Source organism: Pangasianodon hypophthalmus, chromosome 20 (genome assembly GCF_027358585.1).
Source record: "Pangasianodon hypophthalmus isolate fPanHyp1 chromosome 20, fPanHyp1.pri, whole genome shotgun sequence".
Classification (NCBI taxonomy): domain Eukaryota; kingdom Metazoa; phylum Chordata; class Actinopteri; order Siluriformes; family Pangasiidae; genus Pangasianodon; species Pangasianodon hypophthalmus.
The window spans coordinates 18453321-18477272 of NC_069729.1; the positions used below are offsets into that span (position 1 = coordinate 18453321).

Consider the following 23952-nt stretch of genomic DNA (forward strand, 5'->3'; position numbering starts at 1 on the left):
ATATATATATATATATATATATATATATATATATATATATATATATATATATATATGTGTGTGTGTGAGAAAATGCTCTAGCTAATCCACCAAAGGAATACATTTCTACTGAACCTTGTTCAATAAATTAAAAAAATAAATAAATAAAAAATTTAATGATTGATTACACACACCAAGCACTAAAGTGTATATTCACCAAACATGCCTGTGTGTGTGTGTGCATTTTGTACTTTATATCATATAGTTTTGAAATTCTACACGGCCAAAGCTTTGCAGATGTCGGACCATCGCACCCATATGTGGTTCTTCCCCAAATAGTTGCCACAATGTTAGAAGCACACAGTTGTCTAGAATGTCTTTGTTTGCTGGAGCATTATACTTTTCCTTCACTGGAACTAAGAGGCCCAAACCTGCTCCATCATCACAATGCCCCTGTGCACAAAGCGAGCACCATGAAGACATGACGTGTTGAGGTTGGAGTGGAAGAACTCGAGTGTCCTGCACAGAGCCCTGACCTCAACCCCACTGAACACCTTTGGGATGAACTGGAACACCGACTGAACCCCAGACCTCCTCATCTAACATCAGCGCCTGACCTCACTAATGCTCTTGTAGCTGAATGAACACAGATCCCCACAGCCACGCTCCAAAATCTAGTGGAAAGCCTTCCCAGAAGAGTGGAGGTTATCTGGAATGGGATGTTCAACAAGTACAAATCAGTGTGATGGTCAGATGTCCACAAACCTTTGGCCATTTAGCGTACTTTATTTGGATCTTTTACAGTACAGTTCACTGCAAAATACTGACCTGCAAATCTGCAATGCAGTCTGTGAATGTAGTATAATTCAGTCATTTGTACAGAAAACAAAGCAATGGCCAGACATACTTGTTCTGGAAATTAAACATTATTTTATTCATCTATAAATTGCAAACACTTTATCCAGACACTCATAAAAAATTAACAATACTCTCATATGTTACATTTGTACGTGATTTGTACATGTTAAGAGATAAAGTAAGAGTTAAAGTCACATGTATTGTACATGTTAAAAGAGTTAAAGTCACATATTATTATGTAAAGGAATAAGATGCATCTTATTGTAAGCCTTTTTTTTAGAGTTGCAGTTGCACAATCTGTGTTTTAAATTATGTTGGACCTATTAGCAGCTCAGCAGTTAACACTAGGTAGGTTACATAAATACGGAATAAAACACATTGGGGTGTGCTGTTATAGGAAAATAATCAACAATTTACATATAACAACACATCCCAAAGTATTTTATTTCTTATACCGCAGACCAACACTACCAAATTTTCATTTACTAAAGAACATCATACTTTTTATCCATTTGTATTTTCAGGTTAGTTCCATTTGTCACTTGTGCTATAAACAGTCATTCCTTCACCATCCTCATATTTTCTTTCCTCTCTTCAAGACAGAAGAGCTTGTCATGATACTGAGAAACCATAAACTCCTTGATCCAGAAGACTTTCACGTGTTGGAAAGCTTGTTGGAAAAGGTACAGCTTTATCATTGACTGTTACGGTGCTCTGACACTGGAGACTCCTTCTACAAATGTTAAATGCCTCTTCAAAGAAAACTAACATTTCATAATTAAACATGTAGTACAAGTCATGCCATAAGTGGTTACTAGTAAGTGCATTAATGTAGATCTGTGATTTGGAGCTGGAACTAGAAAATTAATCAACACCTTCCAACCAATCAGATCAAAGTATTCAACAGCGCTGCAGTGTAAGCTTAATTAATGACCAATTCTGTTATTAATATCAGTTCTCCTCCTCAGTGCTTGATACAAAAATGAATTAAAATAAACTCAAACCTTCATCTATCCCAGGTCATCTCTTACAGGACCTGTACACTTTTTCTTTATGAGCTTTACCATTACACACATTCTTTGAATGAAACAATGCCAGTGTCACAGAAGACACCACTCCCACTTCCATTGAGCAAAGCGATAACACAACGACTCAACATTCTCACTGAGTGTTCTGTGAACGGTCCATCACGGGCCATCCTCAGAGCTCATTGTGATTGTGTAAATCTATGGTAATTACTATTAATCACTGAAAGCACATGATCAGCCTGGATGGATGTACTTTAAGAGCCTCACGAATTACTTGTGCTGCAGGAAAATTTATCTAGAGTTTACTCTGAGTCATATCTTTCACTCGTAACACTCCCTCTTGTGCACAGGAAGCTGCCAGAACACCATCTTGTCTCCACAAGCGGCCTTGCACCAAGCCTCTGCTGCCTCCTAAAAAAAAAAAAAAAAAAAAAAAAAAAGAGGATGAAGAATATGTGTTAGTTTATATAAATGTTTAGGTTATCTTAAAGGGACATTCACATACCAAGCGTAACAAACATGAACGTTGTGCTGAATATTTTTTTTTTTAAAGGCTTGAGCCAGCAAACAGAAATAAAGACTACAACACTCTCAGTCTCCATGACAGTGCTATTGCTTTCTATTTCATGTTAATGTGCACTAATTAACTTGACAGAAATCAACTTAATTAGTGCATATTAACATGACTTGACAGAAAGAGAAATTAATCAATGTGGGATGCAATTTTTTATTTATTTATTTTTGCTAAATATGTGTTTAGCTTGAGAGTAAGCTGCTGGAGGAGAAACCTAATCAATTTTTTTTAAAAAATTTTTTGCTTAATAAAAGGAAAGGCTCTCTTAACAGTGTTTAAATGACATTTCTTTATATTTGGTGGATTTTTTTGTAACAGAAACTAATGTAAGTCAAGCACATCTCAGCTTAAAAAAAAAAAAAAAAAAAAAACTGTACAGGGTTTGGGTTACAAACCGAGGACTATTGGAGAGAAATTCTTGTTCAAGCAATCATCACTTGCCTGACACACATCAACAAAGATTCTCACGACATGTTATTGAAATTTCTGAATGTCACGTTTCACTTCTGCTGTAATTGACCTGCCATTAATATCAATCAACCATTAATATACCATTGAAAGAGCCGTGGGTCCTTTTTGTTTTTAATCATTTACATGATCTATAAATGATCACAAATGACCACAGACCTGCCCATGGACTTTCACATTCATACAGCATCCACTGATCTGCTCTGAATTTGTTGTGGAACCACATGGTGTGATCCAGAGAGGCTAAGAACTGGGTTCTGTATTGGGGGTACGGCATCATCGTGGTGCCGAGGAATGAGTAGTCAGACACATATGCAGCAACACAGCAGTGCAGTTTCATGTCAGCCTCTCCTGGGGAAAAAAAAAAAAAAAAAAACACACATTACACACATCAATATGCATCTGCACAAGTGATATAGTTTATTAAGAATAATTGACTGCGATTCTTTTGGAGTTACTGGGAACTCAGATGTGATTTTTAAATAGTTAACCCATCCTGCACGATTGGGTTTTATTATGTATTTTTGCTGACTGAGGGAGTGATTTCCGCATTGGACTTACCTATATGTCCTTTCGATCGTACCCAGAACAGTTTTTTTGGCTCCATCGGGACACGTGTGTAAGTGTCAGGTGGATTCACTGGCTTTACCTCAATGGGAACCTCATCTGCAAGGATTTTATTCAGCCCCTGTTTAGTGTTATCAGCTACATTCGGGTCACTGTGAAACCAGACGGATGCAACATGTGAAAAGATTTAATCAGCCGCATGATTTAATCAGCCAACGGGTAACGTATGTCTCTTTGTGATTCCTACCTGAGGTACTGCTGGATGAGTTCCTCCACTGTGAGCAGGGCATCAGGTGGGGGGACGCTGGGCATGGTGAACTGATGCTCTAACGGACTGGGCTGCAGCTTGTGAAAGGACGCCTGACATATCAGTATGGGCTGACCGTGCTGGATGGCTTTCACTGATCGCACACAGAAACTGCGACCGTCTCGAATCCGTTCCACTTGGTAAAGCACCGGAACCTTAGGGTCTCCTGTAGCACAAGGTAGAATACAGAAGGATGAAAGGTATAGAGCACTTTCTATATATGTATAGATTTCACGGAAGGTTTTCTTTTGCATTGTACACACAAGAACAGCCTACAAGCCATGTAGAGTTACATGGTTAAAAAAGTATTAGTTCAGTGTATAATTTTTGTTCTTACCTGCTCTTACGAAGTAACAGTGTAGAGAATGAGCATAGAGATCATCACTGACAGATTTGGCAGCAGCCACCAGAGCCTGACCCACAATCTGACCACCAAACAGGCGTCGAGTCCGAGGAACCCAGTGATGCTTCCCTCTGTCAAAACACAAACATGCCACACATTTATGAATAAGGCACGTGAGAGGTCAAAGACTTCCCAACTCTGGTCCTGGAGTACCTCCTGTCCTGCACATAGGACATGAGTTCCCATCCCAACCCTGGTCCTGGAGTACCTCCTGTCCTGCACATAGGACATGAGTTCCCAACCCTGGTCCTGGAGTACCTCCTGTCCTGCACATAGGACATGAGTTCCCATCCCAACCCTGGCCCTGGAGTACCTCCTGTCCTGCATATAGGACATGAGTTCCCAACCCTGGTCCTGGAGTACCTCCTGTCCTGAATATAGGACATGAGTTCCCAACCCTGGCCCTGGAGTACCTCCTGTCCTGCATATAGGACATGAGTTCCCAACTCTTGTCCTGGAGGACCTGTCCTGCACATTTAAGTGTTTTCTCTGCTGTAATACACCTGTGCATTATAATATATAGCACCAGGAAGTTGTCTGACAACACTACAACTACTGTTTTTTAAATTTTGTATTTATTTATATTTTTACCTGTAAAGGTCGATGTCAAGCTTCTCTAAATTCAGAACGCTTGTCACCAGGACGCTTCTGAGATCCGGAGATTGTGTAAAACTCAAAGAAACATCATCTCCTGTCTCTGTCTGTGACCCTGCACCGGTTTCCGCCATTTTGGACTAGAAGCGGAAGAGTTGAAAAAGAGTGGACGCCTCGAGGATCACGTGACGATCGAACCTGCATTCCGATTGGCTCCCTTGGAGAGCGAGCGTTGGCATAGTGACGCCGCACGAGGGCAGTGCAGCTCTGTGAAAACAAAATTACTTGATAAACCGACAATTTTTTATCATAAATCACAAAAACGTTGATTTTTTCAACTTGTGCATGTAGCATAAGTCATGAAAACATGTTAATTTATTTAGGAAATAAAATAACATTGTTTGGAATCATAGGTTTTCTCAGAATTACGTGAATAAACACACAGACAGCAATATTTTCATGGTGATATACTTAATTTTTTTTTAAAATAATTATTTATAAATAATTACAGTATCAAATAATTACTAGAAACAGATTTGATGTTAAACACTGTATTTAAACATATTTAAATCACATAAAGCAATCATATAAAAAATCATAAAAATTTTAAAATGTTACAATTTTTAATATTAAGATAAAATAAAATACAATAAAATACATTTTACTGAGGAAATTGTTAGGAAACAGTGTTAAATATTTATTATTTATTCTGATAAATAAAAATATAATTTTTAAATATAAAATGCAGTAAAAAAAAAAGAGAGAAAGAAAGAAAGAAAAAAAGGTAGGAAGGAGTGAATGCAGAAAGGAAGAAAAGGAGAGAGGAAGGAAAGAGGAAAGAAAGGAAAGAAGGAATTAAGAAAAAAAAGGAAGGAAGAAAAGAGTAAAATGTCCCTGCTAGGTCAAAACCTAGTAAAAACATATATAAACACACACACACACACACACACACACACACACACAAATATTATATTATAATATTATATTAATGATATTTTTAAAATATAATCTATTTGTCTTACCATCCTTGACATAATTATTTAATGCAGCTAATTAATGCTCTTAACCACAAAATAAAACCTTTTGGCTTTTTTATTTATTTATATATTTTTAATAAAAGCTGCAAGAAACAAACAAAGAAAGAAAACAGCCAAAGGTCAAAACTGTCATGTTCCTGTCGTTGTGGGGACCTGTGGTCCTCACCAAGATATAAAAGCACGAACACACACACACACACACACACACACACACACACACACACACACACACACACACACACAGAGGCGAGCTGCATTAACGTCCACTGCTGCTATTGGCTGCTTGGACCCGCGCCCTGCTCCACTCGTCTCTCCGTCACGGGTTTTTTTTCCCCCCTCAATATTTTATTATTATATATTTTTTTATTTTCCTCCATCCCTCTGTCTCCATGGCTACACCGGACGGCGCGGAGGAGCGCGTGCCGCAGCGGGGCCGATCTCAGAGCGACCCGAGCGTCCTGACCGAGGCTCGCGCCGAGCTCGCACACCGTGCAGGTGAGAGGAGATGATGATGATGAGGATGATGAGGATGATGAGGATGAGGATGATGAGGATGAGGATGATGATGATGATGCTTTGGTGCTGTGTCTCTGTTCATTTATTCCTGGACAGCCCTGTTATTGCACTGAGATGACGTGTAGTCAGACGGATTACAGTATGAGCTGTGCATTTACTATTCCTCACATCCAGTGCATTTACGGGTTTGTTGTTTTTGCAGGATGCGTGCACGGTGCACGGTGCACGCGACTAGTAACAAAAATCAATATCGTGTTGTCTAGAAGCTGAGAAGGTTTCGGCTGCTAGAAATGTCAGTGCATGGAAGGGTTAAACCGTGGAGAGGGGAGCAGCTCAGGGGAGCCGAGCTGAGCTCTGCTACTGTAATGTGATTAAAAATTTAAAATGATGGGCTATTTGGAATTACATTTGGATTTTTGGAGATTCCCCCCAAAAATGGTAACAAAACTGTATTTATCATATTTATTATATTATATTTATCTTTTTATATGTATCTTTCACTTGGACATGTGGCTATAAAAAAGATTTAAGATACATACACTATATGGCCAAAAGTTTGCGGACACCTGACCATCACACCCATATGTGGCTGTTCACCAAACTGGTGCCCCAAATTTGGAAGCACACAATTGTATAGAATGTCTTTGTAGACTATAACATTACAATTTCCCTTCACTGGATCTAAGGGGCATAAACCTGTTCCAGCCTGACAGTGCTCCTGTGCACATTGTCATTATCACATGAGGACATGTTTTGCCAAGGATGGAGTGGTAGAACTCGAGTGGCCTGTACAGAGCCCTGACCTCAACCCACTGAACACCTTTGGGATGAACTGGAATGGTGACTGCACCGCAGGCCTCCTCGACCAACATCAGTATCTGATCTCACTAATGCTTTTGTGGCTGAATGAACACAAATCCACACAGCTATGCTCCAAAATGTAGTGGAAAGCTTCCCAGAGGAGTGGAGGATAACAGTAAATTGGGACTAAATCTGGAATGGGATGTTCAACAAGCACATGCTGTATGAATGTTATAGTCAGGTGTCCGCAAACCTTTGGCCATATAGTGTATTTGGAGCATTATTACCTTTTTAAAGTAACGTAAAGCTTTACACTAGATGCACCGGGAGAATAAACAGCAGGCTTCCACATGATACGATACAATTTCAGTTCTTAAGATTCGATATTTGACGATACCACTGAATCTGATCCGATACGATACCATGCAATACGCTACGATATAATACGATTTATTAGCCTTCCTATCGATATGTGACCAACTTTGTTTAGAGTTCATGACTGATGATGAGGTAGAAGTAGAAGAACTACTTAAATTAGAGATGGCACCGATCTGGCGCTGATCCAGTATCAGTATCGAGCTGAAACCAGCAAAAAATGGTGGATCGGATATCGGAGAAAACAAATCAGATATCAGTTCCTGTAACAAATGGCAAAGATTGGAATTAGATTTGGATAAGAAGTTTATTTTTTGGAATGGGAAATGTTTACGTATAAAGAGACTTGATTGTTTTTTTCTTTTGTTAAGACTGATTTTATTGTATTTATAATATTTACAATGTGAGTGTTTTTTTTAAGGCAGTAGTTTTTAAAGAAAACAATATCGGATGGGGTTTAGTATCGCCGATACTCAAGGTTTCAGTATCGGTATCGGACAAGAAAAAGTGGTGTCATATATCTATTTTCATTCGGCGCCTTTAAAAATCGAAGCATCGATCCAAATCATCCGATCGTTACACCACTAATAAATATGTACGTCTCCAGATAGAAGATACACACTAAAGGTGGAAAAGGTGTATGCTTCAGGCAAAAAGGAATGGTACTGTTTAGTACCCTTTATTCTGAGAATTTGGCATGGCAAAATGATTTGATATTTGGGATAAGGTTTAGATTTTGGAGGTGATGCGCCTGTCATTGGCGCCCACAATGTGAGAACAGTGCTGTTGAATTTATCCCATGATATTATATACTGTAAACGTATCAAGATTGCAATCATCATTATCAGTTAACAGTTGTCTTAACTGAGAGAATGTATTTAAAACGACTATAGTATTGTAATTTAATTAAAATGTACAGTAAACGATGCAGATTTGGACCGTAATTATCTTTAAGAGTAAAGCATTAAAGGTACACCAGATACACATTAACAGGATTAAAGGGTTACGCTTAAGGGTACTGTTTAGTACCTTTTTTTTTTTATATGAGTGTAGCATGGCAAAATGATTTGATATTTGAGATAAAATATAGATTTGTTCCCACAATGTGAGAAAAGTACTGTTGAATTTTATTTGATTATTAGTTATTATATTAAGTCATCACATTATTGTCATGCACAGTTAGAGGCAGTCCTGAATGTATTTTGTGGCTGTAATATGATTAAAAATGATACACTCTTAAAAAGAGAGAAAGAGAGTATCACTTTCCTTGTCGCTGGGCTGGTATTCTATCTTTTGTACCCGTAATATCTATCTTTCACTTGGAAATGTGGATGTAGTATACCTTTAAAAAAGAAGTAAGGTACATAACTGGACCATAATTAGCTTTCTCTACATACAACTTTCCAGGTAAAAGATACACACTAAAGGTACAGAAAGATTGAGGGAGCCACCCTAGTGATGAGGAACAGTACCATTTAGTATCTGTATTTCTGAAAGTGTAGCATGGTAAAATGATTTGATACTTAGGATTAAATTGTATTCCGTGGGTAAGGGAGATTTCATATGGAAACAGTGCTATTTGTTTATTATACATTTATTATTATATGAAGTTCCCAACTTTGCTATCATGGAAATGTGACTATTTTGTGTCCAGATCTTTTTTCTATTCCTGTTCTTCATTTGGCATTAAATGATATAGATATAAATATATGATAAAAATATATTTTGATTCCATTCAGGCAAAGATACATGATAGAGTGAAGCTTTTAAATGTAGAAAGAAGGAGCAGATTCTTTCACCTTCAGTAAGCGCTTTATCCTGGTCAGTGTTGGTGGTGGAACCGGGGCATATACCGGGAACACACTGAGCATGAGGCAGGAATACACCCAGCATAGGATGCTAGTCCATCACAGGACACCATGCACACACACACACACACACACACACATTCACACCTGGGGACAGTTTAGTGTAGTGCCACCTACTGGCATGTTTTTGGGAGGTAGGAGGAAACCAGAGAACCCTGAAGAAACCCACACAGACACACACTCACACACACACACACACACACACACAGGCACACACACACCTAGGGACAATTTAGTGTAGCCAATCCAGGTAGGAGGTTGGAGGAAACCAGAGAACCCTGAAGAAACCCACACAGACACACACACGCACACATTCACACCTGGGGACAGTTTAGTTTAGACAATCCACCTATTGGCATGTTTTTGGGAGGTGGGAGGAAACCAGAGAACCCTGAAGAAACCCACACAGACACACACTCACACACACACACACACACACACCCAGGGACAATTTAGTGTAGCCAGTGCACCTACTGGCATGTTTTTGGGAGGTGGGAAGAAACCAGAGAACCCTGAAGAAACCCATACAGACACACACTCACACACACACACACGCACACACACCCAGGGACAATTTAGTGTAGCCAGTGCACCTACTGGCATGTTTTTGGGAGGTGAGAGGAAACCAGAGAACCCTGAAGAAACCCATACAGACACAGGGAAACAGTAAGCTCAGGATCGAACCTGGAGCTGTGATGCAGAAACGCTACCCGCTGCACCACAGTGCTGCCCCAGAGGAAATATATTTTACAATTTAAACTTGGTGACCTTAGTATTAAAGGGTACTCTATGGATTAAGAATGGATGGGAGCTAGAACCTTATGATACCAAGGTCACAATTTCTCTGAAAAGCAGTTTGAAAGTGTATTACATCATCACTGGTTTTATTAACACCAGCAGAGCTGAGCTCAGGCACTAAAATTTGATGATCATTGCATGGCATAATGGTGATAATTATGATGATGTAATTGTGGTTCAGCTTGTGATTCAGGGGCGATTCAGGGCAGATGTGTTTTTTTTTTCTGATTTGCCAGAAGGAATCAGGACATAATCTGACACCATGAAGGAAAACTGAATTTTTTTTTGCTTTGTTTGTCTGGCCATTTTACATTACTTAACTTAACTCTCAGAGGTCTTTTCTTATTTTGCCTGTTTTCTGATACCTAGGTTTAACAGACAATAAAAATGCTCCTATTTCACACAGATATATGGAGTTTTATACCATATTTTTCAGCACAGGTAGCCTGAAGGTGCACACAAACCTGTCGCTGAATGATTGGTGTAGGGACTGAATAACAACACATATGATTGGTCAAAATGTCTTGATTGTAAGCCGTTGGCCTTCTACTACATCAAATCGTATCGTATCATATCACAGAAGCCTCAGTGGTATCATCAAATATTGAACTGTCTCCTTATGATTCGAAATCGTATCATATAGTGTCATATCGTAGCAGATTTAGTGGTATCATCAAATATCAAATTGTTGCCTTAACAATCGAATTGTATTGTATCATGTCATAGTGGTATCATTAAATATCGAATTGTTGACTTGCGAATCGAAATCATGTAATATAAGATTCAGTGGGATTGTCAAACATGGGATCGTTGCCTCAAGAATTGAGATTGTATAGTATTGCAGCAGATTCAGTGGTATCATAAAATATTGAATCTTTGACTTATTAATTGGAATAATATCGTATCGTAATAATTGGAATAATATCGAAATCATCAAATATCAAATTGTTGTCTTATGAATTAAAATAGTATTGTATTAATTACAACAGATTCAACAGATTGTAACAGATTCAATTTTATCGTAGGCTTATGAATAAAAATAGTATCGTATCAGATTCTGTGGTATCGTCAAATATCGAATCATTACCTAATGAATTTAAAGTGTATTGGATCAGATTCAGTGGCATCATCAAATAATGAATCATTGCCTGAAAAGTTGTATTGTGTTTTCTGGAAACCTGACGCATATACGCCTACTTTTTTAAAGCCTTTAGACAGAAACATGTCAAAAATATTTTAATCATGTTTCCTGATCTCAGTATTGAGATTGCCATTTAATAATGCATAAACTGTACACTGCTATTCCAACACTGTAGACTTTGCAGATGATAAATACTAAATCCTACATTTTTTTTGCTGTGGTATATTTTCTGCAAAGATGAGACTGATGATTATTGATATGGATGTGTTGTATTTTATGTGAGGGGATAATTAACAGGCTATGCACGTGCATAAAAACTGATGATGTTGTGACGCATCGGGCTTTCCCTGTCTGTGACTAATGCACGCTCAGGGACGGGGACTGCGCATTTAGAAATGAGCATCTGTGTTGCTATTGCTGTCAGTGCTTATAAGATCTAATGGGTGATTCATAGAGCATGCATTATAAAATGACATTTCACGGTGATGTTCTGCTTAATTATCTCACCAGGTATAAATTACAGATGTGCACCTTCTTGTTAAGTAGCGATGCTATGTCCTACATGTCCGACATAAAGAAATACGTGAGACGTCCAACATCACAGATGATTCAGTGCTTGTGGAAGAATTAAGGATTTTCATCCGACTGTGTTCTATAGTGCACCGATGACTGAGGTCCATGTGTAATGAGCTGTTGCTATGGTGATGAAAAAGGATGCAGGTGGAATGGATCACCCCTAAGAGACATGTATTTGCCTATATATAGCATTTCAACAAGCATGGGTTTTCCTGCTGCGAGAACAAATTGAGAACACTGCTGCATGCTTTGCTGTTGTCTTAGAGTACATAACACGTTTACATGCAAACACACTCACAGTCAGTTTCAGGATCAGTTTATTCACAAGTACGTGCAACAGGTACAGGAATTTGTCTTGCCACGTTTGCTACTAACAGACACCATGAGACGGGGACAAACACAAAACAGGATTCATAGAGTACACAAAATGCGATTCACTCTATATAATCTATATACGTTGTACTGTATGTTATATTTTTAAGCTAGAATTAGGAGTGCATAGGAGGTTTATTACATTTTAATCACAAATTTGGGCTTTCTTAATTAACCCAACTGATTAACATTTTTATGCCATAGCACTGTTGAATTCTCATTCTGAGTGGCAAAAGGTGTTGATTCATTTTCTCTAAGTGAAGCTCTGAGAGTAGTTCCAGCTTCCCAGTTTATATTAATGCACTCGTTGTAATATGTAAATGTTTCCATAGTAACACAACTCACACAGGGATTCTCCACATAAACACATTAAAAGCATGTAATCGTTGACATGGGGACGTTTTTCTGTAAGGACATGTTTATTGAACATTTATGGAAGGAGTCTCCAGTGTCAGCGCTTTTGAACAGTCAGAGGTAAAACTGTGTGGACGTTTTCCTCCATGGGAAAGTCTTCAGGACTGACGAGTTTCTGTTTAACGTTTTCTCAGTACTGTCGCGTGAGAAGTTGCTTCAAGCGAAAGAAAAAAAAAGAAAGGCTGGTGAGGGAATGATGGATTATAGCTCATAACATAAAAAATTATTGTATAAAATTATTCTAATTGTCCACACAAACCACTGGAGAAACTATTTATCTTTCCTCTAAAAAAAAATCACAAAAGAACTTTTAAAAGGAGTATTTTCTCTCAAAAACGTGTTGGAAATATTTCAAATAACAAAAATAGCTCTTACTAAATACAAACTTTATTGTCAATACTGTATTATTAACATCTCAACATGTTTAAGCTCATAGTATTACACATATCCATGGCTTATTTATATTTTTATTTTCCTAATTTTCTTTAATGCTGCCAATAATTCCAGACGTGGTTGCAAACCGTTCCAGCACAGCTGTCGGTTCTGTATTAAAAAAAAATGGTGTGATGTCATTTTGGATGTAAAAACGTGCGTGCAAATGAAGCTCACGGTGTTCTTCTTTGGCATCCACGTAGTGCTGGAAATTTCATGTGGACATAGTGATTAAACCGTGTTAAAAGCTCTGTGTTTGAACAGCTGGGGAAATTTTGTGTAGTTTATACAGCTAATCACTTAACACTATTCCAATATTGCAGTTACATGCATTGACGTAGTAAGTTACACACTCATTCAAATCTGGGATTTTTTTTTGTACCGAAAACACTCCATTTACACTCGGCATGCTGTTTCATAAAGATAGTCATAACACGTTAGCACATACCGATTGCTAAAATCTGCTTGTGCATGTATTCCTTTACATGTAGGCATGTCAGCATTGGAGCTGTTCAGGTTTATAATGTAATGACCGCCGCGAATATAACTCTGTGCCTTTGCAAAAAGTAACGCTGAGCCGTCTTGTATTATGGCTGAACTTGCATACTTTAAATAGGTAGATGTATTTTATTGATCCCCAAGAGGGAATTTGGGAATGAATGACTTTGTGGTGGTCTGTAAGTGCAAAATACATTAACAAACCAAAAACACAACAGCAAAGCAGGAAAAAGCATAACAATAAAATCAAATACTCAACAGCAGATTCATAAATACTGAAAACAAAAAGGGGAGGTCTTTATTGAATATCACGTGATCGTTGCTATTTGGATATTATCTGGAGTATGAATATAACAAGAAAAAAAGAATCAGACCTTTTCAAACTTTCAGCATTGGGCTACTGATCAGAAGGTTGTGAGTTCAAACCCCAGCACTGTCACGTTCTTGAGCAAGACCCTTAACCTCAACTGCTCAGTTGTATCCTGTCTGAATTGTAAGTCACTTTGGATAAAACCATCAGCCAAATGAGATAAATGTAAAATGTAATGTAAATGTGAAAACAGAAACGAGAAGTAATTCTTTCTTCTGAATAAGCAGGCCTCCTTTAGGCGGCTTTTCAGCATTTGTATACTTGTATTAATGTCGTGCAAAGGTGGCAGCATATCTAATATAACATCATATAAAGATCCTTCATAAATATTTGTTGTGGTGTTTTTGGTCTTGTGCCATTTTCTGATTTTGCTGCTGCACTTTCACATTTGTTGTATTTTTGATTTTGTTGTGTTTTTGGCATTGTTGTTGAGTTTTTGGTTATGTTGTGTTATTGTATTGTTGTTGCATTTTGCTGTTGCACTTTAACATTTGTTGTTGAGTTTTTGTTTTGGTGTTGTGTTTTTTGTTTTGTTGATGTGTTTTTGGTTTTGTTGTTGACTTGTTCATTCTGTTGTTGCAGTTTATGATTATTTTGGTTTTGTTGAGTTTTTAGATTTATTGTTGAGTTGTTGGATTTCCTGTGGTGTTTTTGTTTTGTTGTTTTTGGCTTTGGTGTTGTGTTTTTGGTTTTGTTGTTGAGTTGTTCATTTTGTTGTTGCAGTTTATAATTATTTTGGTTTTGTTGGGTTTTTGGTTTTGTTGTTGAGTTTTTGGATTTCCTGTGGTGTTTTTGTTCTGTTGTTTTTGGCTTTGGTGTTGTTTTTTTGGTTTTGTTGTTGAGTTTTTCATTTTGTTGTTGCGGTTGTTGTTGCTGTTGCACGCTCACATTTGTTGATGTGTTTTTAGTTTTGTTGTGTCTGATTTTGCTGGTGCATTTTGGCTTCTACTGTGGTAAATGGTTTTTTGGTTCTGTTGTTGAGGTTTTTGTTGTTGTTGTTGTGTTTTTGGTTTTGTTGCTGAGGTTTTTCTTGTTGTTGTTATGTTTTTGGTTTTGTTGTTGAGTTTGTTGTTGTCGTATTTTTGGTTTTGTTGTTGAGGCTTTTTTTTTGTTGTTGTTATGTTTTTGGTTTTATTGTTATGTTTTCTGATTTAGCTGTTGCACATTCACATGTTTTAAAGTGGTTTTTGGTTTTTTGTTGTGCTTTTTTTTTTGCTTTTGCATTTTCACATTTGTTGTGATGTTTTTGCCTTTGTTGTGTTTTTGGTTTTGCATTTGCATTTTCTGATTTGCTGTTGCATTTTTCATTTGTTAATGTATTTTGCACTCACGTTCCACCGTATCCAAGTGGTCAACTTGCCATGCCAAATTCACATCAGCATTAAAATGCAGGTCGATACTTTAAAAACAGGGCAGCCGTTTTGTCTCTTTCTGCACCATTTTTCCTGTTTACCGCTCAGCACAACATAAGGAGATCTGACGTGTGCTGGCCCTCTGCTCCAAATGAAACCTTTCATCCCTGTAGCACACACACTACTGCTTTGATCTCGCCTCTTCAACATGCACTCGAGGACCAAAGTGGAAGCCTTCGTTCTCAAAAGCAGGGGGAAGCAGACAGACGACCGAAGAAGGAGTAGGAGAGAGGGATAGAGGGTGGGCTTGTAACGTTTGTGTACCCTTAGCACAAAATGAAGAAAACAAAGAAATGTTACAGCAATAGGACATTTAGTGTGTTATGAGGCTAGTGCAGCTAACAAGTAAAAATGTCTCTCAGTCAAAATCTCATGCATAAATACATGGCCAAATCTTCATATCTTAGTATTTTAAGTAAAAGGTTTATATCAGACATATTCCATATTTACATATTTAAGTTTAAGTCAACTATTTCATCATGAATCTCACTTCCAGCTTTCTGATAAGATTTCAAAAGTGATTCTGGTTGTCCAAAATGGCTGCCTCCTTAATGCTACAGTCAGGGTTTTGATCTGAGGGCAAAAAAAATGCCTTCCTTCTGGCTAAAAGACTGAGAAAATCTTCCAGCTTGTAAAGCTGACATCTACCTTTTTCATGTCCTTCAGATTAATGTCAGTATGTGATATCACTTTCGAAGTCCATGTCTGTAAAATGTCAGACAAAAAGCAAAGCTCAAACTATATCAACATTGTAGGCTAAGTAGCAAGCTAGCTGGATTAGGTGAGTTTTGTTTGTAGTGAATTTTTGATCTCTGCAGAGGTAAGATGAATTTTAGCTTTCTTCCCCTTCTGATATGAGTTTTAGGACACTTCCAAAACCAATGTAATGGCATATGATAAACAACAACAACAAAAATCCTTGCTAGCTAGAGGAACTAGCTATAACATTTCACTGAAATAATAGATATGTGTTTAAACATAGCCAAACGCCCAACTCTCCAAACTCTGTATTTTTTGTATTTTGAACACGTCGTCTTTCCTGAAATCCTGAAAATTTGGTTTTACCATTGAGCTACATGATAAAGTTTTTTTCGTTCATGTTTTAGATCAATCCTAAATGGCATCAGCAAATCTATATGACATCACTGAAGAACTTAATGTATTTTGATACAGATAATTTTTCATAAAACTTTCATTATTTTTAATCTACATTAGCATTATAGCTTCAGAGCAAAACTAACATGTAAACATTGGATATCAAACATGTCTAGATTTGGTGTAGATCAAAAAATTGCGTAAATGTGAAAATTTTTTTTGCCAAACTAAAATCTTCCTTTGAGCACAGCAGCAAAGCAATGCATTAACTGCATCTAGATCAGCGTTAAGGGGATCGTGCTCAATGTTACAGGACTTCTTCACTCGGATTAACCAGCTTCCCATTTTCCATTTAATCCCACTGGAAATTGGAATACACATCAAAGACGCCCGTACATTTCTGCACATTGCTCTCAATGGCCAGGAATCCAGTGTACTCCACTTTATAATTTATATCATAACCTGAGTTGGCTAATTTTAGTTAATCTAATAGCTAGTATTCATGAGTTATTCATCAGGCTGCTATATTTAGCCATTGTGTGAATATTCAGTGGTGATTAATTGGTAATATTCTTAGAAGATCACAGGGTAAGATGAATAGGACTGGATGGTAAAATCTAAATTTGGCTTCTGTATAATCTCTTACAATACAAAAAAAAAATCACTCTTATTATTCAAGTCTAAGTCAGGAAAATTGTAGGCACCCATTCTGAAATTGAGCAATCGTTATTCTACTAAATCTGTAACACATGGTAGCGTGAGGTAGAGATGGGCGAGTGCATAAACTCAGCATGTTGTTTAGCAATAATTGTCAAAGTTCATTGCATGTGTCAGAAGACAAGCAAACTATACTAATCCATGAACAGCAAAGAAAACATGAGCGAGGGTCAAAATGAGAAACAAGGAAGTCATATGAGAAACAGGGGACATGGGAACAAGGCTCAGAAACGCACCCTTATAATGAAGAAAACTTCACAATGGGACATGGTTGTGTATAAAGACTAACTAACCATGGGCTGAACTCAGAACAGGTGCACACATTAGGTAACAGACCAATGACAGGACAGGTGTGGAGACAGGACCAAAACAAAGACATGTGGTAATGTGAACAAAAAGGATATGGAGCGAACTCAAAACAAAACATGAGAGCAGCATTCATTTCAATTGAACTTAGTGCATTTTTCCCTGAAAATCCATGGCTGCAAAATTATTGGCACCCCTATAATTAATAATTGCTGTATCCTTCCCTGGAGAGAATTACAACATAGAGCACCATCTCATTCGTTCAATTCAATTACATGTTATTTATATAGTGCTTGTAACAATAGACATTGATGCAAAGCATCTTTATATAATTTTGGTTTATATTGTATTCCTGTTGTATTTTCTCATTTGCTTGAGTTGCAGGAAGTGTTGCAGATCTTGTCCGAATATTGCTCTGAATATTGATGCATCATGAATCTCAATGTTCTTTCTCCCCTCGGTGCAATTTGGCAGCCATGATGAGGTTTCTCCAGCCAAATCGAGAGCCCGAACACTAACACTGTGTGTCAGGACGACATCAGCAGAAAAATCTAGGTCTTGTCATTGCTGATTGCCTCTAAAATCTGAACAGACGTGCACCACTGTCTTGGCTGCATCACTGAGGAGTCTGTATGAGGCCCAGCCAGGAAGAAGCGGGTCATTTGCACAGCATCTCATGGTCTGTTTTGTGGTTTTAATAGACTTTAAGGGGAAAACACAGCAGAGAAAAATGTGAAATCTATTAATATTTCCAGTTCAGCTGTGATTGGTTCACAGCTATAATAAATACAACCGACAAAAAAGAATGTGTCCCAAATTACATACTGTATAATTGTTCTAAGTAATAAGCTAGTCCAATATACACTCTTCCATGAATGTTAAATAGATGTCTCCTCACAGAAAACTTCACCATATGAACAATTCTAGATGTTTTTTAATCCATTTATATGTAATATCTGCCATACAAATCCATGTGTAGGTTGTTTACTATAGAAATAATAAAGTATTAGAGCGAGTACATTAATGTAAACCTGAGATTTAAATTACAGCTTCACTCATGATTCATGTCAGAGCTGCTGTTAAAGAAAATGAATCAACACATCCTGACCAATCGGAACTGAGAATTCAACATTGCTATGGCATAAAAATATAAAATATACTATATATAGTCATGATTTTCAGAGTAAAAGCCAGTTGAGATTTGTTTTACAGATAGGTATGATATTAAAGTGCCTTGTAATAAAAGATATATGGCTTCTGATTTTATTCCAGGGTCCAATATGGTTAGTCGTACTGTAGGTATATGACAGGGTTTATAAAGAGTGCTCTCATCTGTCTCATCTGAGGACTATCAAAAAAAGGACGTTGTTCTAAAAAAACCACTCTGCTGGGCCACCTGCCAGCCTGGTCTCCTGATAAAACGGAGCTAAAGATGGGGGTTAAAAGAGGGGAAACTCTGCCAAATGTACCTGTCAGCAATGAAAAATGTCCTCACAAGCCCAAGAACATGACAAAGCTCATCTTTTTTTAGTAATATGATACAGCAACGCAATGTACTGCATACTCAAACCCCTTAAACCTCTAGCTTATTATTCACTTTTTTGTTTATAAATTTTATTATAAACTATTTAGTAAATGCAGTGAACCTAATAAGACAAGGTGTGTGGCTATGGCTGACGACTCGTAGGAGTGTAAGGTATTAAACACGTTGCCTTATATGGAAAAGAGGAAGTGAACTAATCAAGTGACCCACGCAGAGAACACGAAGGCCGTCCGGATCAGTGTCGGATGCAGCTTTGTTGTTGTCATGAAGTGATGAGACCTTATCGTCAGGCTGCAGTGGTTACACAGGGAGTGTGTGTGTGTGTGTGTGTGTGTGTGCCATGTTTAGTCCTGACCAAGGACATCTCTGCTTCCCACCAGACTGCCTGTACTTTTGTCCTTTTTTACTGCAACACCTAAATAAAGATAGTGAAAAAGAGAGTTACTGCAGTTTCAATACATCTTCAGACATCAGCATTTCATCATGTTGAAATTCCTGATAATATAAGCACACTGATCCCGCAGGGCTGACCGACTCATAGACGTGAGTGCAAAAATATGCACATCCATAATACACAGTGAAGAAAATAAGTAAGGAATGATACACTTGCAGTCATGCCGGGATAGGAAAATAATCAACGACAGCTTGGTATGATGAGGCAGAGTTACTGTTACCAACCCAAAGTTGGTTATTTTTCAATAACAGCACATCCTGGAGCATTTTATTAGTCTCGTACCACATCTACACCTTTTAATTTATTAATGAACAGCATGGCGTACTTTATTATATCCATTTATAGTTACGTTTAATGTTGTGGAACGTCCGTGAAACAAGTTCCTGTCATCACTTATGTTTAGGTGCTGTAAACAGTCGTTCCTTTACCAGCCTGTCTTTTCCTTCTCTATTGAAGTTAATAAGACACAGAAAAAAATACAGCTTGTCATGTTACAGAGAAAGAACACAAAAAAGATATCAGTTAAAAAGTTTCTCAGTGTGATATAAATATTCTGTAATAACTTGTAGGTGCACTTTTTGCCTTTATAACTACCTTTAATCTTCAAATAAGGTGGTCATGGTGAAACTTTGAGATCTTTTAGATTTTTTTTTTTTTGGTTGACTTTTGCCTTGTAGTTTAAATTGTTGTCTTGTAACAGAATAGACAAAATGACATTTCATTTGAACATTGTGTAATTATATCTTTGGTACATGATCCTTTTTTTTTTACTTAGACCCCATTGGGGGGTGCAAACTTTTGCACTCAGTTGTATAAGGTAGTGCAAAATCAGCAGTTAAGGTTGTGCTAATGACCAGAAATTTTCCCATGTCGCATATAATCATTAAAAAAATGACAAAAATCTCATTGTTTGGTTCTTCGAGTTCTTTAGGAAGGCCCTGTACTACTAAGTCAATGTATATACTTTTAGAAAAACTCTAGAAGCATTAAGGCTTTTTCAGCTTGTCCTTCTGGGAGAATCCATAGAGAATCTTAAAGCGGAGTTTTCCTTATCAGACCTCTAAGTTGATCTCTTTTAAATAGCAAAGAACCCATATCTCTCCAACAAACCCTTGAAAGAACCCTATTTTGATTAAATAAAAAAAAAAAGCTTGGGATAAAAGCAGATGCCAAATGCATCACTGTAAGTAAGCAAACTAAAATTTCTGCTGTCAGCTTAATTTAATGGATTAACTGAGTGTTTGTTGGAATTCAATGATGTGAATCAATAGCGAGAGTTAATTTGGTGCTGCGCAAGCTAAAACAGTCTGCAGTGCTCTAAGTGGTACTGTATATACTGTACACTACACAACATCGATAACATCGTCTGGGATCCCTGACAAAGTATAAACACAGGTTTAATTTAACCTGATCTGAAGGACAGGATCTTTAGAATGAATGTCTCACTCCAAACTTTGAATATGAAATCCAGAATGACATTTGAGCTTGAGAGTTGAAAGCAAAGAAAGTGACCAAAAAGACATGCTGAATAAAATCTCACAAAAGCATCAAGGCTGTGAACGAATTCAGATGAGTTATATCACGACGCATTAACTACCGTTTTGTATAGAACCCATTTCTGGTTGCTAGGTGAAAAAACTCTGGTTAATTTTTGAGTTTTTCGAGTGTCTTTTCATGCCTAGGGTTTGACCGCTGTCTCAGTCAGTGTCCTCATTTTTTGCTCTCTACTACGTGCTGGGCTAACAATGGCACTTTTCTCTGGAATTGGTGTAGTTTGTCATGCTGACAGAGTGTTGCAGAGCTGAATATGCACCCTTGTAGTAGGAGAGCAAGTCCAAGCCTCTATGTGTCTCTCTCGGTACGATGTGGAGACGTCGCTGATTTATGTAGCACTCCAGGACCATGGACAGCAACTTCCAACTCCTCACTAAAAAAAAAAAAAAAAAAAAAAAAAGACAGATTTTTGACCATTTTGACCGAGTACTTTCCAGGAGAACATTGTCCCAAAATCTAGTTTGATAAAAATTGATTCTAACATTCACTGACTGAATGGTAGAAGAAAGAAGTGTGGCATACCAACCTTTCACTTTCAAGCAGTGGTCACATAGGAAGTGAGTAAAATCAACCTGGTGAAAAAAATAACGGTTCACTTGGAAGAGGAAGAGGAAGTGGTGAACGTAAAGGCAGTTAATTTAGCATCCATCTCAGGGCTGTGGTCACACCTTGAAAGACTCAACATGGAGGAACTGACTACTGACAGTGGGACAACACCTCGATTATTGACAGTGGGACTTCTTCTATCTTTAGCAAATGTGGCGACAAAAGTTACGACAAAGTTAGCTATAAGCATGCAAGAGAATAATGTACTGATTTGTTGCTGTTTTCGTTGATCATAACAGTTTAAACCAGTTTATACCATTAATGATTCCGTAACCAGTACAGAAGAAATACAGCTAATTCAGCTTCCCAGTCACAGTCTGCAGCTCCAACATTTACTCCCATTTTACATCTTTCTGCATCATTACAATTGCAAAATATTATGTTTCTCAACATCTTGCAACATTACTGTTTCATGTTCGCAAATCCGAATAGTAAAGATGGCAGCTTAGTGAATGGCCCTTATGTGTAACATGACTGACGACTGACGAGTTCAACATGGACCTGTATTTTTGCTTTTAACTCCTTATTTCAACAATAATGTTTCATCAGGGTCCACAGATATTAATGTGCTATTTGTAATTAAGAAAGATAAAATCTGAAAAAGCCACGAGAGCAAAATTGACCGTACTCTCTGGGTGGGAGGGATGAAATGCTGTCTCTCTCCCCTGTCAATCACAGCGACACTAGCCAATCGTGGGCATCTGTAAGATGTTGTATGTGGAAGAGGATAGATAGGATGTTCCTCTAAGCAGGTTAAGCTGCCCTGTAATGCAAGACTTGAAAGAATAGCTTTATATAGGATGTTTCCTTAACCCTGTGATTATTCTAATAAATTCGATAACTATACATGAATAATAGTGTTTGGGACACAAAGCAGAAATTTGCTTCTGCCATCGACTAACTCAGTTAGGTGACAGAAGCAAGGAGACTGCAGTCTATGGGTCTATGGGTCAGTGCTAATCGATGCCTGGAGAAAGCCACTCGGAGGGAAAAGACTGAGCAGCTCGCAAAGCCTGAGCGATGAGATTACGTATTGAAGTTGACACTCAAAGCTGCCTGTCTGTATACTGTATATTAGCTTAATGTTAGCTTGAATGCAAATGTCCTCAAATGTCCTCAAATATGATGGAAAAGTACCATTCTGCAGTACATGCACTAACGTGACGCAAAACCTGTTCCTACTATTCTGTAAATATCGGAATAGGGTAGAGGTGGTCATTAAGTTACTAATGATAGAATTCCCTTTCACAGTCACAGTTCAGTGGCAAAGGGCTCCATATGGTGTACTGATTTTTTTGCCTTAAGCACAGACTGTATATATATATATATATATATATATATATATACACACCATTCTTACACTAGATGTTCTCCTCTTGTCCAGCCATGTGTTCATGATCCCAGAATATATTCCCCATCAATGATTTATGCTCTGACCTAAATGTGTGCAGAGGTGAAAAACATCAAAACACCACCCATGACAAAAGCAAAACATCCAACTGACTCACTTACAATCACATTTATAGAAGGAGAGCTCAGTTTCTTTGGAGGATGAGATATCCCTGATTAAAAACCAGTGAATGAATAACTATTGTTGCTTTATTTATGTTTGTTTATTTTACATAAAATATACATTAAATGTATATTTTCGACTTTTTTTATTTCTGTATTTATTTACAGGATTAAATATTTTTAAAAATATTTATCTTCATATGTAGTTTTCTATATTCATTTATTCATGGATTAAACCAGTGGTTCTCAGTGGGATTTTTTTAAACTGTGTTTTATATTATAATGTACTGCACAGCATGAATCTTCTTGAATCTCTTTTAAATTGGAGATATTCTTTAGTTGGATCTTGTCTCTTGCTACTCCTGGCTGGCTCACCAATGAATAGATTGTCTATTTCTTTAACTAAACAGACAATTGAACATCTCTGTGGTGATGCAGAGATGTTACGCCATGAATATGCACCATGAGTGTAGCCCGAGCATTTTTTATTTGTCCCTGACCTTGACTTAATCAGAAGATCCTGGGGACCAATAACTTAGTAAAGTATAAACATGTAGCGTAACTAACTAGCAAAAAAGTAAAAGTTCAAAAAGGTCACACCATATGCATTGAATAACCAACACATTGTTTAGATTAGAAATTTATTTATTGAATTAAAAGTTTTACTTTGCTCATTTTTTAATTTTTAACACATCTGTTCCTTCATTTGGTTCAGTGCTGCAAAATGCAGTGTCCGGGTTGCTGTGTAATGTAATCACATTATTGTTGCTGTTGTTG

General features: G+C 37.4%; 2 protein-coding genes across 2 annotated transcripts in view; one reads left to right on the plus strand and one right to left on the minus strand.

Moving 5' to 3' along the window:
- Positions 1-720: 720 nt before the first annotated feature.
- acot8 (acyl-CoA thioesterase 8) lies at positions 721-4934 on the minus strand. Its single transcript, XM_034314374.2, has 6 exons — positions 4776-4934; positions 4119-4255; positions 3722-3947; positions 3469-3626; positions 3067-3258; positions 721-2276 (listed from the first exon to the last, which is right to left on the minus strand). Exons 1-6 carry the CDS (start codon positions 4910-4912, stop codon positions 2161-2163), a joined length of 966 nt encoding a protein of 321 aa, XP_034170265.2. The 5' UTR covers positions 4913-4934; the 3' UTR covers positions 721-2160.
- A 1270-nt stretch (positions 4935-6204) lies between these two features.
- phactr3b (phosphatase and actin regulator 3b) overlaps positions 6205-23952 on the plus strand; it is a 54419-nt gene continuing 36671 nt past the window's right edge. Inside the window, exon 1 of the mRNA XM_053227284.1 lies at positions 6205-6310. Coding sequence (XP_053083259.1) covers positions 6205-6310 — 106 coding nt within the window. The remainder of the gene's footprint in view (positions 6311-23952) is intronic.

Bases quoted from the DNA above. Each gene is read 5' to 3' on its own strand.
- acot8 (XM_034314374.2), bottom strand. From the start codon at position 4,912: ATGGCGGAAACCGGTGCAGGGTCACAGACAGAGACAGGAGATGATGTT. The intron at 3,948-4,118 runs GTAAGAACAAAA...CTTGTGCTACAG, and splicing joins CTGTTACTTCGTAAGAGCAG to GAGACCCTAAGGTTCCGGTG. The intron at 3,627-3,721 runs GTAGGAATCACA...CTGGTTTCACAG, and splicing joins CTCATCCAGCAGTACCTCAG to TGACCCGAATGTAGCTGATA.